General features: G+C 31.6%; 1 protein-coding gene across 2 annotated transcripts in view; it reads right to left on the bottom strand.

The window, feature by feature from the left end:
- Positions 1–14936, bottom strand: part of btbd11b (BTB (POZ) domain containing 11b) — a 120257-nt gene that overhangs the window by 28627 nt on the left and 76694 nt on the right. For both annotated transcript variants that reach the window (XM_073850738.1, XM_073850739.1), the window contains exon 2: positions 7734–7877. In XM_073850738.1, coding sequence (XP_073706839.1) covers positions 7734–7877 — 144 coding nt within the window. The remainder of the gene's footprint in view (positions 1–7733; positions 7878–14936) is intronic.

Here is a 14936-nt window from a genome sequence, read left to right as displayed (position 1 = left end):
TAATATCTAATATTATTATAAAGTAATAGCATTTAAATAATAATAAACAATTAAATAATAAAATGAATAAGGACAACAATCATGAATAATATATATTTTAAAATATTAAATAACATTAATAACCTCTATTTTCATCACCATTAATAATAATAATAGTGACATTTAAGCAATTGTCTTTGTGTGCATGTATATTTAGGGCTGTCAAATGATTAATCGAGAGTCATTTTAATTTTGGATGCGATTAATCGTGATTAATCATGATTAATCACATCCAAAATTTAATTTTCTGTTTACATAATGTGTGTATTATATATATATATATATATATATATATATATATATTCCCCCCCCCCACATTTTATACACAGGACACACGCATATTATGTAAACACAAACTTTGATTTTGGCTGTGATTAATCATGATTAATTGTAATTTAAATAATTAAAAGTATTAATGAATAATAATTACTAATAATTAATCATATTTTTATTAATAAACTTTTTAAATATTGCATTTAGTTATGAAATACTCTCCTAAAAACAAATCATGATTAACTGTAATTTAAATAATTAAAAGTATTAATGAATAATAATTACTAATAATTAATCATATTTTTAATTATTAAACTTTAAAATATTGCATTTAATTATAAAAAACTCTCCTAAAAATAAATCAAAATTAAACTTAAATTAAAAAGCATAAAAATAATGCAAGAAAATTATATTCTTACTACCGTGATGTAAAAAAACCCCTGATATATTAACTAAATATACAGTGTCTATTTTAAATATATACAATATAACCAAAAGAAAGCAAAACTCAAATTGTACTAAATATGTATTATGTAAATTATTATGTTATTGTAAATGTGTAATATTATAATATGCAATATTATCCTTTTAATTAATAATAAACAATTAAATTATAAAATTAATAATGACAACAATCATGAATAGTATATATAAATATACATATCTTTTATAATATTAAATAACATTAATAACATACATTTTCAGGACCATTAAGACATTTTTAATTGTGACATTTGAGCACACATTTTTACATAATATGTGCATGTATATTTTTTATGTATATATATATATATACACACACACACGCGCACACACACACACACACACACACACACACACACACACACACACACACACACACACACACACACACACACACACACACACACACAGATACATGCATGTATATATTTAAGAAAAAATGTGTATGTATATGTATATATATGTATATATATATATATATGTGTGTGTGTGTGTGTGTGTGTGTGTGTGTGTGTGTGTGTGTGTATATATATATGTGTGTATATATATATATTATAATTTTTTTAAATTAATTTTTTTTTTTTTAGATATATTGCATATATTTAAAGTCAATACTTTTACCATTTTTTTTATTTTTTACCCACAGTTTCTTCTCATTCTCCTTGAAGAACTTGGTCTAGGTCTCATCACATCTATATAATGAGGCTGGCTTTTCCAGACATGCCAAAGAAATGTATATCTCAGCAGTCATGGAGGTTACAACAGTTCCTGCGACAGAAAACTCACTGCGCACCAGAATTACTGTATATCCTGTAAGAAAAGTGTAGATAAACAATTAAGAACCAGCCATTGGGCACCAACGGTGCTCCAGAGCAATGAGGCAATGAAATGTAATGAGCGTTTTATGGAGCAAGAGGGAATAGATGCATTAGCAGAGCTATGGGAGGAAACAGGGACTTTAAGGAAAACAGGAGGGAAAAAAATGTTATGGGCAGCATGGAAACACTCAGTGATGGCAATCCAGCCATGAAGGTCTTTGATTGGTGTCTGGCCAACCTAAGAAAAAAAAAAAACCTTCCTGACTGTTGTGCAGGTTTCACTCAGACAGAGCCTAATGTAAGACACTTAAACAGCTATTTATTCTGCATAAGAGTCGATTCTCCTTTAGGGCTGTTTTTAGAATCACTGCAGACTAATGCGAAAATGACTAACAACAAATGTACGTTTCCCAATTAGCTGTTAATGGCTAAGTAACTGCCATAGCCCAAGGAAAAGTTTCTGCACGCACACACTTAAATGCTGAAAGCAGAGAATTGGTCTTATTTAGATCAAACAAACCATTACACAAACAAATGTAGTGTGTAGGAGAAAACCCATAAAGTGCAATAGAGCTTAGCTCTCTGGACTTTATTTGTCCCTCAGTTATTCGAGTTTATTGTACATAATAGAAAACTAAATTTAAATATCCAGCACTTATCTTTTCTGTACAGCTACTCAATATGCATTACTGTTAAATTGACCCCTGAAAGAGTCAGAAAATGTATTCTTCCAGGCAAATCCAGTGAGGGAATTATTAAGGAGCGAGATCTGTGAACTCAAAGACATGATGGAATTCTAAGAGACAAAAAAGGCTCCTAATGCGTTGACCTTTTGACCTTTTAGTGCTCTGAAGGGAGGGATGTCTTGTAGTTAACCTGCTCATGGGTGACTCATAAAAACCTGTGTACTGTAATAGGAAGATTTAATATATCGCCATGCTCTGCTGTTATGGGATTGTATGAGTGTAATTATATTATAGTATAATTACCGTATGGAATAGTAGATTTCAGGCTTCCCTCTGGATATATACGGCTGTGAGAGGAGCGTGACAAGCTTACAAAAGGTCATATGTGCTTCAGATGCACAGTGATTTGCTGAGAGGCAATGACTTTGAGAGTCTGAATGCCTTCCATTTCGATTTAATAACATATAGATTTGAACTTTACCCTGATTCTACTGCAAAAGCCTGGTACAAACACTGTATTTGAAAAACACTTGTAAAAATATGCATTATGTAATACACTAGCAATCAAAAAGATTTAATAATTATGATTTTTGTTTTTGAAAAAGGCATCTTATGCTCAACAAGACTTCATCTGATGAAATATCTGTATATTAATAAGAAAACTTCTCTTAAAGTATTACAATTTAAGAGAACCATTTTTAATTTAAATATATATAAAAAAAATAATAATTTATTCCTGTGATGTTAAACAGAATTTTCAACAGCCAATACTTCAGTTTTCGGGGTCATATGATCAGAAATCATTCTAATAATGCCTTATATTATGTTGATTTGGTGTTCAGGAAAAAAAATCATTATTTTATTTTTTGCTTTGCATGTGTGTAATTCATTACACACGGGAAAAAAAGCAATATTAATAGGAAAATTACAGTAAAAATTGTGAAAAATGATTGCAATTTAAGAGAACTGTTTTCAATTTTAATATATTTTAAAAAGTAAATTATTCCCGTGATTTTATGCTGAATTTTCACCAGTCATTTTAGTTTTCAGTGTCACATGATCAGAAATCATTCTAATAAGCTGATTCGGTGGTCAAGAAACATTTGTCATTATTATAAATATAATAAATATAAATATTTTTGCTGCCTGATATTTTGTGGGAACTGTGATATACAAAAGTTCAGGGCTAGTAAGATTTAAAAATGAAAAATTAATGGTTTTATTTAATAAGGATGCATTAAACTGATCAAAAGTGAGAGTAAAGATTATAAAAATGTTGCAAAAGATTTCAGTTATAAATAAATGCTGTTCTTTCTGAAAAAAAAGTATGACGGTTTTCACAAAAATATTAAGCAGAAGTTTTTTTTTTTAATTCAGCTTTGCCATCACAGGAATAAATTACATTTTAAATTATTGTAAATTATTGTTATTATAATTATTGTAAATTATATAATAATATTTCACATTATTACTGTTTTTACTCAATTTTCAAATAAATAAATGCAGTCTTGGTGAGAATAAGATACTTATTTAAAAAACTTTTTTTTTTTAATTTTTCTAAACTTGTAACTGGTAGTGTATTACACAATGTTTATAACTTCTTTCAAAAACATAAAAAAATATTATTCCTCAATTATTCTAAACTTAAATTATTGTTATTGTAATTATTATAAATTATATAATAATATTTCACATTATTATTGTTTTAACTCTATTTTGAAATAATTAAATGCAGTCTTGGAACAAGATACTTCTTTAAAAAACAATTTTTTTTGGTAACTGGTATTACACAATGTTTATATCTTCTTTCAAAACATTAAAAAACCTTAATTATTCCAAACTTGTCACCAAGAGTGTATATATTATGAAACATTCCCTGGTTCTTGTTCACATCAAGTTTTAAAGCTTTCAAGCATGCAAACTCTGCTTAAAAATAAAAAATCAGCAACAAACACAAAACTCGTTTATCTCACAAAAAGCTGTATAATTAGATGTACATTTTGCGAATTCAGCCTTCTCTTAAAATAAACCCTGCCCTTTGAGTGAGAGTGTTGTGTTGTGACTGTCCAAAAGCAGAACGAGCCTCTATGTGACAGTTGCTGTTCCTGCCCTTGCTGGAGGCGGAATACTGAATGTGTAAATCAGGGGAGGACCGCTGTCCCTAGCCAAGGTTCAAACTGCCCTCAACTTCCCCTGCAGGGTCACTGGGGACATCCATGAGAAAGAGAGAGACAGACAGAAGAGAGGAGCTGCAAATAGACGAAGCATTTTATGGAAATCTCCATGGATACTGGGTCTATAAAAAAGTACTAATGGAGATTTTATATTTAAGTTTTGAAGAAGTGCACGAACAAACTGCAGCATTTTGCGCATATCTGCTTCTCCAGGCTGTGTTATGAGAAGTTTCCATTTACTTTTCAGATATTAAACAGGGCTACGCTTGTTTGTCGGATTTGATCTGAATTTTTGTGTTTGTTGTTGCCGAGTTCATATAAGGCAGGCGTGTGGCTACAGAGATTTCTCTTTCAAGGTCTGTACTGCAGCACATATAGTATTGCGTTTAAAATCGATGCTCTCAAGAATAGAACAAGCTTTCTGCTGTACAATATATTAAATTACACGACCAATCTCCTAAGTAAAAGAGCTTTACATCTAATTGGATTTGCATTTCCAGAACCAAACACCAACGCTTGCAAGGGAGCGAAAGAATAGTGTTAAAGTTGTATTTAAGACAAAAGCACATTTTAAGCTTTGGTTCTGCATAAATCAAATGTTGTTGCTGTCGTGACATTCAGCATGCATCTTGTTTTCAGATGGATGCACATTACACATCATTGTGCAGTAAAGTAAAGACAATTATAACTAAATAAATATGCAAGAAAGACAAGGAAGACAAAAATATGCAAAAAACGAAGATCTGTCATAATTTAGTACGAAAATGTATATATATATATATATATATATATATATATATACACACACACACACACACACACACACACACACACACACACACAATATTAGAAGGTACAAAATAGAATAAAATAGAATGTATACAAACAAACTGAAATATAATATATAATATTATATTACACACATAAACACTACCAGACAAAAGTTTGAGGTCAGTAAATTTTTCTTCTTCTTCTTTTTTTTTTTTTTTTTTTTTTTTTTTTGAAAGAAATTAATACTTTTATTCACCAAGGGTGTGTTAAATTGATAAAAAGTGATAGCAAATACTTACATTGTTAGAAAATATTTATATTTTGAATAAATGCTGTTCTTTTGAGCTTTTTATTCATCAAAGAATCCTGAAAAATATCACAATTTCTAAATAAATACTTTGCAGGGCAATATATAATCCAATATAGATCCAATATAGATCATTCTAATAATAAATCAGCATATTAGAATGATTTCTGAAGGATCATGTGACACTTAAGACTGAAGTAATGGCTGATGAAAATTCAGCTTTGCATCACAGGAATAAATTAAATTTTAGAGTATATTACAATAGAAACCATTATTTTATATTGTAATAACATTTCGCAATATTACATTTTTTTCCTATATTTTTGATTAAATAAATGCAGCACTGATGAGAATAAGAGACTTTCTTTAAAAACATTACAGCTCTTACTGACCCCAAACTTTTGACCGGTAGTGTATATACACAAAATAAATGTACAAAATATATGTGACATTTTCACATATATTTACATATACTAATTTCGTCATTATAAATAAACTATATAATTTTTTCCATATTAATTATTAATAATACAATACAATATATAATAGTATTAATTATATTACTTACTAATAATACTATATACGTGTGTGTGTATGTGTGTGCGTGCGCAAAATACAAAATATAACAAATACTATAAATTAAAAAATTCCCAATTATAAATGATTTTATTAATTTATTATAGACATATTATTTGTTTGTTTAAATGCAAAATATATCAAAAATAAATTATAAGTTAATTATCATAATTTAACTGTATACTATGTGAAATAATTAATATGTCAATAACAATTATTATTATTAATACAAATTATTATATAATTATAATTATTATTAGGTTGTTTGATATAATTTTACATAAATAAATTTAATTAAAATGGTTGATTATAACTGATATATGTATTTGTATACAATTCTAAAAATAACAAAAATATAATACATTTAATTGCCTAATTATAAATTAATCATTTTACATATTTGTTGATTATAATTATTATTAATAACAATTATAATCCACAAATATTTTAAATAATTATTATGTAAATAATAACTGTTATTATTATTAATAATAATTATTATATAATAATATATATAATTTTACTTAATTGTTGATCATAATAGATGTGTTACATCAAACTATAACAAAAAAATTATAAATTAAATTGCCTAATTATAAATGAATTATTTTACATATTTGTTGATTATAATTATTATAATAATTATAATCCACAAATATGTAAAATAATTACGTAATTTATAATTGTAATTATTATTATTATTATTAATAATAATAATAATATAATTAATATTATTATAATGTTGATTATACTTTTACTTAATTGTTGATCACAATAGATGTGTTTGTATCAAATACAAAATATTTTTTTAAATAAATAGCCTAATTATAAATGAATTATTTTACATACTTGTTGATTAGTATTAATTATTAATAATATATCCATTACATATATGTGTATGTACGAAATACTAAATATAACAAAATCTAAATAAATTATAAATAATATCAATTATTATACATATTTGTTGATTATTATTCATTATTAATAATACAATACACGATGTATTAATTATGGCATGTATGGTTAAACCAGATGGAGATGTACATAGGATAAACGGCATGCTGTCTAACTGAGTGGTCTGATAACATTGACTCTAAAAAATTATATATCACAAGCAGTGCATTCGATTCTTAGGAAAGTCAAATACAGTGTATAGCACTTGTATGAAAGTAGATTGTGCAGTATGGGATGTTAAGAGCTAAGGACCTGTTTGAGGTAAGAGAGAAAGACCTGAATGCAGATAGATTCCTTCTAGTAAACACATACTGTACCACTGTGAAATGACTGCAACCTGGGGCTAATACTTCAAACGAAATGAATTTGCATCGAAATGTATATCTTTAAACACTCTGCACCATCATGCAGCTGTTCCATACTGTGAAAATGTGCTCTACATGCAAATCAAACAGAGCTGGATATTACCCGACAGAACTACTACAGAGCAAAATCCTTAAAACAGCTGAGTTTGCATAGACGCAAACAAGCATTAAACCAAAGAATGATGGTGGTGCCCACTTTTCTGATCAAGGAATGATTAGTAGGCAAAGAATACAGTGCAAAAGAGCTTTGATTTAAGTTGAAATATAGATGTTTGGTTACTTACTGAGCTCTGCGATGCTCCCCACGCGTGTGGCCAGCAGGGACTGCTCAATAGTACGCTGCTCGGACTGACTGTAGGCGTCTCCAGCTTTATTTGAGCGCTGCTGGTTCCTATGCAGGCTCAAACTGTCCGGCAAACTGAGGATTCCTGCACAAAATAATTAAACAAAAAGAGAAATTCATGTACAGCAAGAAAAAAACTGTTAACTGTAGCTGTTAAACTCAAACCTTTAGAGTTCCAGTAACTCTCTTGTGAACGGGTATACGACACTTAGCGGAAGCTAGAGAATATGGTTCATGAAGTTCTAAATATGCTTTTTTAAGTCACATAAATGCTTCGATTCACTTCAGAAGGCCTTTATTAACCCCCTGGAGCCGTGTGGAGTACTTTTTATGATGGATAGATGCACTTTATTAGGCATAAAAATCTTAACACCCATTCACTTCCATTATAAAGCTTGAAAGAGCCAGGACCTTTTTTATTTAATATAACTATGATTGTATTTGTCTGAAAGAAGAAAGTCATATACACCTATGGCTTGAGTGTGAGTAAATCATGGGTAATTGTAATTTTTTTGGTGTGAACTGTCCCTTTATGGACAATTATATAATAATAATGATAATAATATCAAAGACACAACCCTCAGGAACAGAATCCATGACCTTGCTGTTGTAAGTACCATGCTCAACAGCTCAATACAAGGACTACACTGACTTCTGTCCCACCCTACCACTGGGGTGTTGCTTCCAGCTAAAATCATAAAAACTTCAAACCACTGCTTCAGGCTAAAGTCCTCTATCCATAATATTGTTTTGAATCAGAAAAGAAATATGCAGATCAAACACTGTTTATAAGCAAAAACAAGCAGGGGATTTTGATGTAAGAGGACAACAGAGGATGGACTTTTTTACTGGAGGAAGCGTTATGAATTATGGACCCATATTTTGGCAAGAATTTAAAAACGCCTTAATGGTGGATTTGTTTCATACAAACATGCAGCTTTTTGCTTCACAAGATGTTAACTGATGGACTGGAGTTGTGTGGGTACTTGTGGATTATTGTGATCTTTTTATTTATATTCTGGACACCTTCTATTTGAATTGGTTCATTTAAAAGTAGACATTTCACTCTGTATAGATATATTTTTCATGTCTGTAAGGCAAGTATACACAGTGTTTCAAAGTTTTGCACTCAATCTCACAGAGATTTCGACAATTTGGTCGACCAAGCCTCTTCTCGTCGACTAACGGTTAGTCAACTATTATGGGACAGCCTAAGTAAACACTCATAATTTACTCACCCTTCCAAACCCATATTTGTGGCACATAAATTAAGATATTTTTAGGAATACTAGTGACTAAAAATGCTGAATATTGGTAAACACATTTTGGTCCCCATTGACTTTCATTGTTTTTTCAGTCCATAAAAAGTCAATAAGAACCTAAACTGTTTGGTCACCAAAATTTATCAAAATATTTTCTTCTATGTTCCAAAGAACAGTAACAGGTGAGAAACTTGGCCGGCCGCTTGTTTTGTCTGCTCACAAAAAGACATATTTTCTTGTATTTGAATTGGTTCATTTAAAAGCAGACATTTCACTCTGTATAGATATATTTTTTCATGTCTGTAAGGCAAGTATACACAGTGTTTCAAAGTTTTGCGCTCCATCTCACAGAGACTGATATGGCAGAAAGTGCATCCAGTTTGCTTGAATTATTTTACAAAAGCACAACGTTTCGTTGTTATTCAAGAGTCTTTACAGATTCTAAACATGTATTACTTTTATCTGTATGAGCAAAAATGACGGAGTATTTTACAAGCAAGTGACCGCACCGGCGTGCTACTATTCAACTTCCACACTCCACAAAAAAACTTGAATAGCTCACATTCTAGGTTAACATTAGATTGAACTGCCTTATAAAGTTGCTACTACATACATCTTTCAGATGAATAGGCATATTTGAGGTTGATGAATGATAGGCAAGCGTTTGGACCAGTCATGAATGATCTGTCCGTCACAGACGGCGTGACTTTGCCACTTCCTGTGGATTTTTTTTCTGCGATTAACCGACTAATACAATTTTGGTCCACCAAGCCTCTTCTCGTCGACTAACAGTTAGTCAACTAGTATGCGACAGCCCTAGTAAACACTCATAATTTACTCACCCTTCCAAACCCATATTTGTGGAACATAAATGAAGATATTTTTAGGAATACTAGTGACTAAAGATGCTGAATATTGGTAAACACAGTTTGGTCCCCATTGACTTTCATTGATTTTCAGTCCATAAAAAGTCATTAAGAACCCGAAACGGTTTGGTCACCAACATTTATCAAAATATTTTCTTCTATGTTCCAAAGAACAAGGAAAGTTATAAAGGTTTAGAACAATTTTGGATGGACTATCTTTTAATTAGAATAATAAGCTGGCAAGCTGTATAACAGTTCCCCCAGGACTCCCTTTCAGATGGTAACAGGTGAGAAACTTGGCCGGCCTCTTGTTTTGTCTGCTCACAAGGAGAAAGGGAGGCGTATCACCTTTCTGGACAACCAGCAATTACTGTAAAGAACTGCCGACCTCTATTTGTGGAACACAGAATGGTCTACACGCATATAACCTAATGCAAATATTTCAATGACGACAACTGTAAGGATTCCAAAGGTACCAAATAACACAGTTTCCCTGAAATCAACCTCAGATTGAAAGCTCGCTTGTTCAGCACTACCGCACCATCACAAAGCTTTTCATCCCAGCTCACAGCCGAACCACCGAGGTGAGGCTCTGTTAGTGTCTGAATCAAAGTGGTTATTGTTTTTACCAGGATGGTTGGGCTTCTCGAAAATTGGATTCGCTCTCATCCTTGTGTTTCCATCAGTCCTATTGTTGCCGAACACTCCTGGAGCCGACGGCGTGTTAAATTATGATGTGGCGGAAACAAATGGCTCTATTTTGTTGACAGAGGGGCTTTCGTTTGAACCGTCTCATTTACTCTTGTGTGGCTAATGTAATTTTAGGGGCCTGCCGGAGAGCGGGAATGATGTAAATCCTTAATCTCCTTCAGCCGGGAAGATACGTATGCTTGCTTATCATAATGTAATGACAAAGTCATCATAGGTTTTCCAAGACATGTTATTATTATTAAAAATATGCAACCTGTTATACAGATCATGCAGTCCATCTTACAGTAAGTGTTTTGCTTCAAGGAGGAATAAAAAATAAGGCGCATCCTGATAGAATTTGAACTAGGTTGCCATGGAGACAAGGCTGGGGTGGAGTGATGGTTACTTGCCTGCGGCATGGGAGGAAGTACAGGTGTTTAGCAATGCAAGACCACACCTCACTGTCCTGGGCCTAGTGCTCCACTATTGTATTTGTGCATTAATACAAACTAATTCGCAGCCCTGCAGATAGGATCTTGCTCTCCACTTCCCTCAAATGACTGACAGGTGTATAAGATCCTAGAGCGGAGCAAAATTCCCCCTTGTTCCCTACAATCTCTCGAGTCCACAGCTCTTATTAAAACTCTCAGCGGGTCTCCGTGACAGATGAGTGTGCCAGGCTCATGCACAGCCAGCCTGAAACACTTAAAGCAACGGGTGGTAAGACTAGCATCTTGCTTGCTTTCCTTTCAGCTCCACTTCCTCAAACATCGGTCAGGGTAAACTTTTCAAATTACAGTAGGATATAAAGACTTCACACGTAGTGAAATGCACACACACACACACACACACACACACACACACACACACACACACACACACACACACACACACACACACACACACACACACACACACACGTTAAATAACTTTAAAAGCCTGGCTTCCTCCAAATCCTTGATTATGCTTCAAAAGGAAATTGTGCTCAAAAACATTTTATAGCAGGTTTTTACAGTTGGCCTATTCCAGAAAAATATGTTTAATTATTTTTGAAGGTCAATGCATTAGATAACAAAAATAAGGAGACGTGCATCATTTATTTTAAAGAAAAATAGCACAAGCTAAATATTTCACAACAATAGCCTTGCTAAATATTAGAAAATAAAACAAGGTTGTTGTTTTTGAAAGAAGTACACTACAGTAAAAATGTGAAATATTTTTACTAATTAAAATAACTGTTTTCTATTTAAATTAATTTTAAAATGTAAATTATTCCTGTGATTCCGAAGCTGAATTTTTTGCATAATTACTCCAGTCACACGATCCTTCAGAAATAATTCTAATATTCTGATTTGCTGCTCAAGAAAAAAAATATGTTGAAAACAGCTGAGTAGAATTTTTCCAGGTTTCGTTGATAAAAAAAAGTGCAGAAGAATAGCATTTATCTGAAATAGAAATCTTTTGTAACATTAAAAATGTCTTTATCATCAATTTTGATTGATTTAAAGCATGCTTGCTAAATAAAATTGTTAATTTCTATTATTTCTAGATATTTTCAAATAAATGCATCAAAGAATCCTAAAAAAAATATACTTAACTGTTAAATATTGATGATAATAATAATAACAATTTTACAGCTTTTGCTGTACTTTGGATCAAATAAATGCAGGTTTGGTGAGCAGAAGACACTTCTTTAAAAAAAGAAAAACATTAAAAATCTTACTGTTCAAAAACTTTTGACTGGTAGTGTTTCTTATGCTGACCAATGTTGAAATTTTGTTTTCTTTTTTAATATATTTAAAAAATATAATTTAGGATTTACACGTCCATTAGTCAAGTCTTTAGTATCACATTCATGCTAATTTAGTGCTCAAAAATGTCTTACTATCATCAATGTTGAAAACAGTTGTGCTGCATAATATTTTTGTGGAAACTGGGATTCTTTGATTAATAAAAGGTTACAGCATTAATTTAAAATATAAATATAACACTATTAATGTCTTTACTGTGACTGTTGATTAATTTCATGCATACTTGCTGAATGAAAGTATTATTTATTTATTTTTTAAATCTTACTGATCCTAAACTTTTGAACAGTAGTGCATATTATTTAAAATTAATACTGTCAATTGATGGTTGTTAAATGTTAAAAGTAAAACAAACTAACAAAAAAAAAATAGTACAATAATCTGCAACAATTCATATATGAATTTTATGTGTCGTGTAAGCTTATACATGTTTATAGCATCTAAGGTTGCTCTTTGTAGATCCCTGAGTCAGTTTATTCAATAAATAATTGAATAGAACCTTGCAGAATAATAATATTAATATTTTACTATTAATATTTTTCAGGTTATTCAGAGGTCAGGTAATGGCATCAAAATAATTACTTGCAGTTAAATTATTGAAAAGGAACCGACTGAAAAAACGAAAATCAGTATTTGGTGCGTATTAAAGATGAAATGTTTATTTTATAAAGAGCTGATCTACCAGATCAAGCAAAGCATCAGGGTGCAAGAAAAAAAAGCCTTAAGCTTGAAACCATACTGTCAGTCATACAGCGCTTCCACTACCTCACTCATGGCTGTAATGATTTATGGCGACCAGTGTGAAAAAGCATTTGCATAATGCTGCATAATAATAAATAAATGATCATGATGCCAGGTCATGAAGTGAAAAGTTTTTCCCTCAAGCTCCTTATTCGTCTTCTTCAAGTGTGCAGTATCTGCCACTGATGCCACTGCAGATTAAGACCTCGCTCACTCCAGCTCGCTATCCAAAAGGCCTGTGGGTTTGAAAACCATTAAAAGTGTGTCCAAAGCGATACCCGTACCGCAAAGTCTCTATTCTCAAGGAACTCGGTTTATGATGACATAAGTAAGACTGAGAAAAATAGAGCCTCCAGTGTTTCTTTCCAACTTACGACATGTATTTTCTCTATTCTGACTGCTGGACATCACTGGATTCTTTTGAGACTTTTGACCTAGAAGACACAGACCTCCTTGATCTGGGGATGTGGTTTAGAGCCCACATTACAACTGGAGTGTGTTGTTATTATGATAGAGTGATAAGTCATAACTTTGTGATGTAGTTTGTTTTTAATAAAGCTTTTTGGCTGACCTCAAATTGCAGAGGGTTTAAGTCGAAAAGAAATTCTGGTTTTTGAGGATTACATTCCAGGATTTTTCTCCATATAGTGGACTTTAATGGGGATCAGCAGGTTGAACTTCCAAATTGCTATTTTAATGCAGCTTCAAAAGGCTCTACACAACCCCAGCCGAGAAATAAGGGTCTTATCTAATGTAATAAGCAATAATTTTCTAAAAAAAATAAATAAATAAATAAAAAATGTATATACTTTTTAACCACAAATGCTCAACGGAAGTACCTACCCAGTGTTTACAAAGCGAAATTGCAAAGAAAGTCAAATGCCCTTTACAAAAAAAGGTAAAACTACGATGTCAGACGATTTTGAAGTTGGAGGAGAAAATAAGATGGACATACGGCCTACCCTACCTTTCTGAACCGGATTGACCTTGGTGACCTTTTCAACGTGCTCACATAATATGCGTAGACAAGCATTTGTGGTTAAAAAATATAATCCACAAATAGAAAAGGTTGTAGCGCCAAACACTCGACCAACAATCCAGTAGATGAAAAACATAAGGTGCGTAGATCCAAAAATATAACAATACAAAGATGTAGAAGATTCGCACTCATCCATATACAGCCAAAAGGCTTATTTCATTTATTATTGAGAGATCACAGCATGCAAAAAAGTGCAAAGTGTGCAAAAGTGCAAAAAGTTTTCAGGTATTAACCCTTAATGCACATGGTACTGAGGAAGGGTTGATACCTTGGCTCCCCCTGAAGTCCACTATATGGAGAAAAATCCTGGATTCTTAATTTATTTTTGACAGAATACATTTTTATTCTTGAAGTGAATTAATTCTTTAACAGCAATAAAATTAAATAAAAATGGTGTAAGTGTTCCAGTGCTACATATTTACAGTTAAAGTCAAAAGTTTACATTAGGGATGCTCGATATATCGGCATAAATATCGATATCGGCCGATGTTCGTCATTTTTTAACCTATCGGCATCGGTTCGATATCGTACCATGTCTTTTGAATTACGGTGATGTCACAGTTCTCATTTTTGTTTGTACATTTTTATAGATGGGTCTTAAAAATGACTTGTTTTTTTATGTTTGCTTGGTAGAAACCTTGTTTCAGGGTTTGGACATTTACATTTACATAAAAATGTGCACGAACAGTCAGGATATGTGTTGGATATTTTGATTTAGCCTTTTTCTCAAATTTGAGT

The sequence above is a fragment of the Garra rufa genome, chromosome 11 (assembly GCF_049309525.1).
Source record: "Garra rufa chromosome 11, GarRuf1.0, whole genome shotgun sequence".
NCBI lineage: Eukaryota > Metazoa > Chordata > Actinopteri > Cypriniformes > Cyprinidae > Garra > Garra rufa.
Note: the sequence above shows the minus strand (reverse complement) of the source record. Positions and strands in the feature narration are given on the sequence as shown.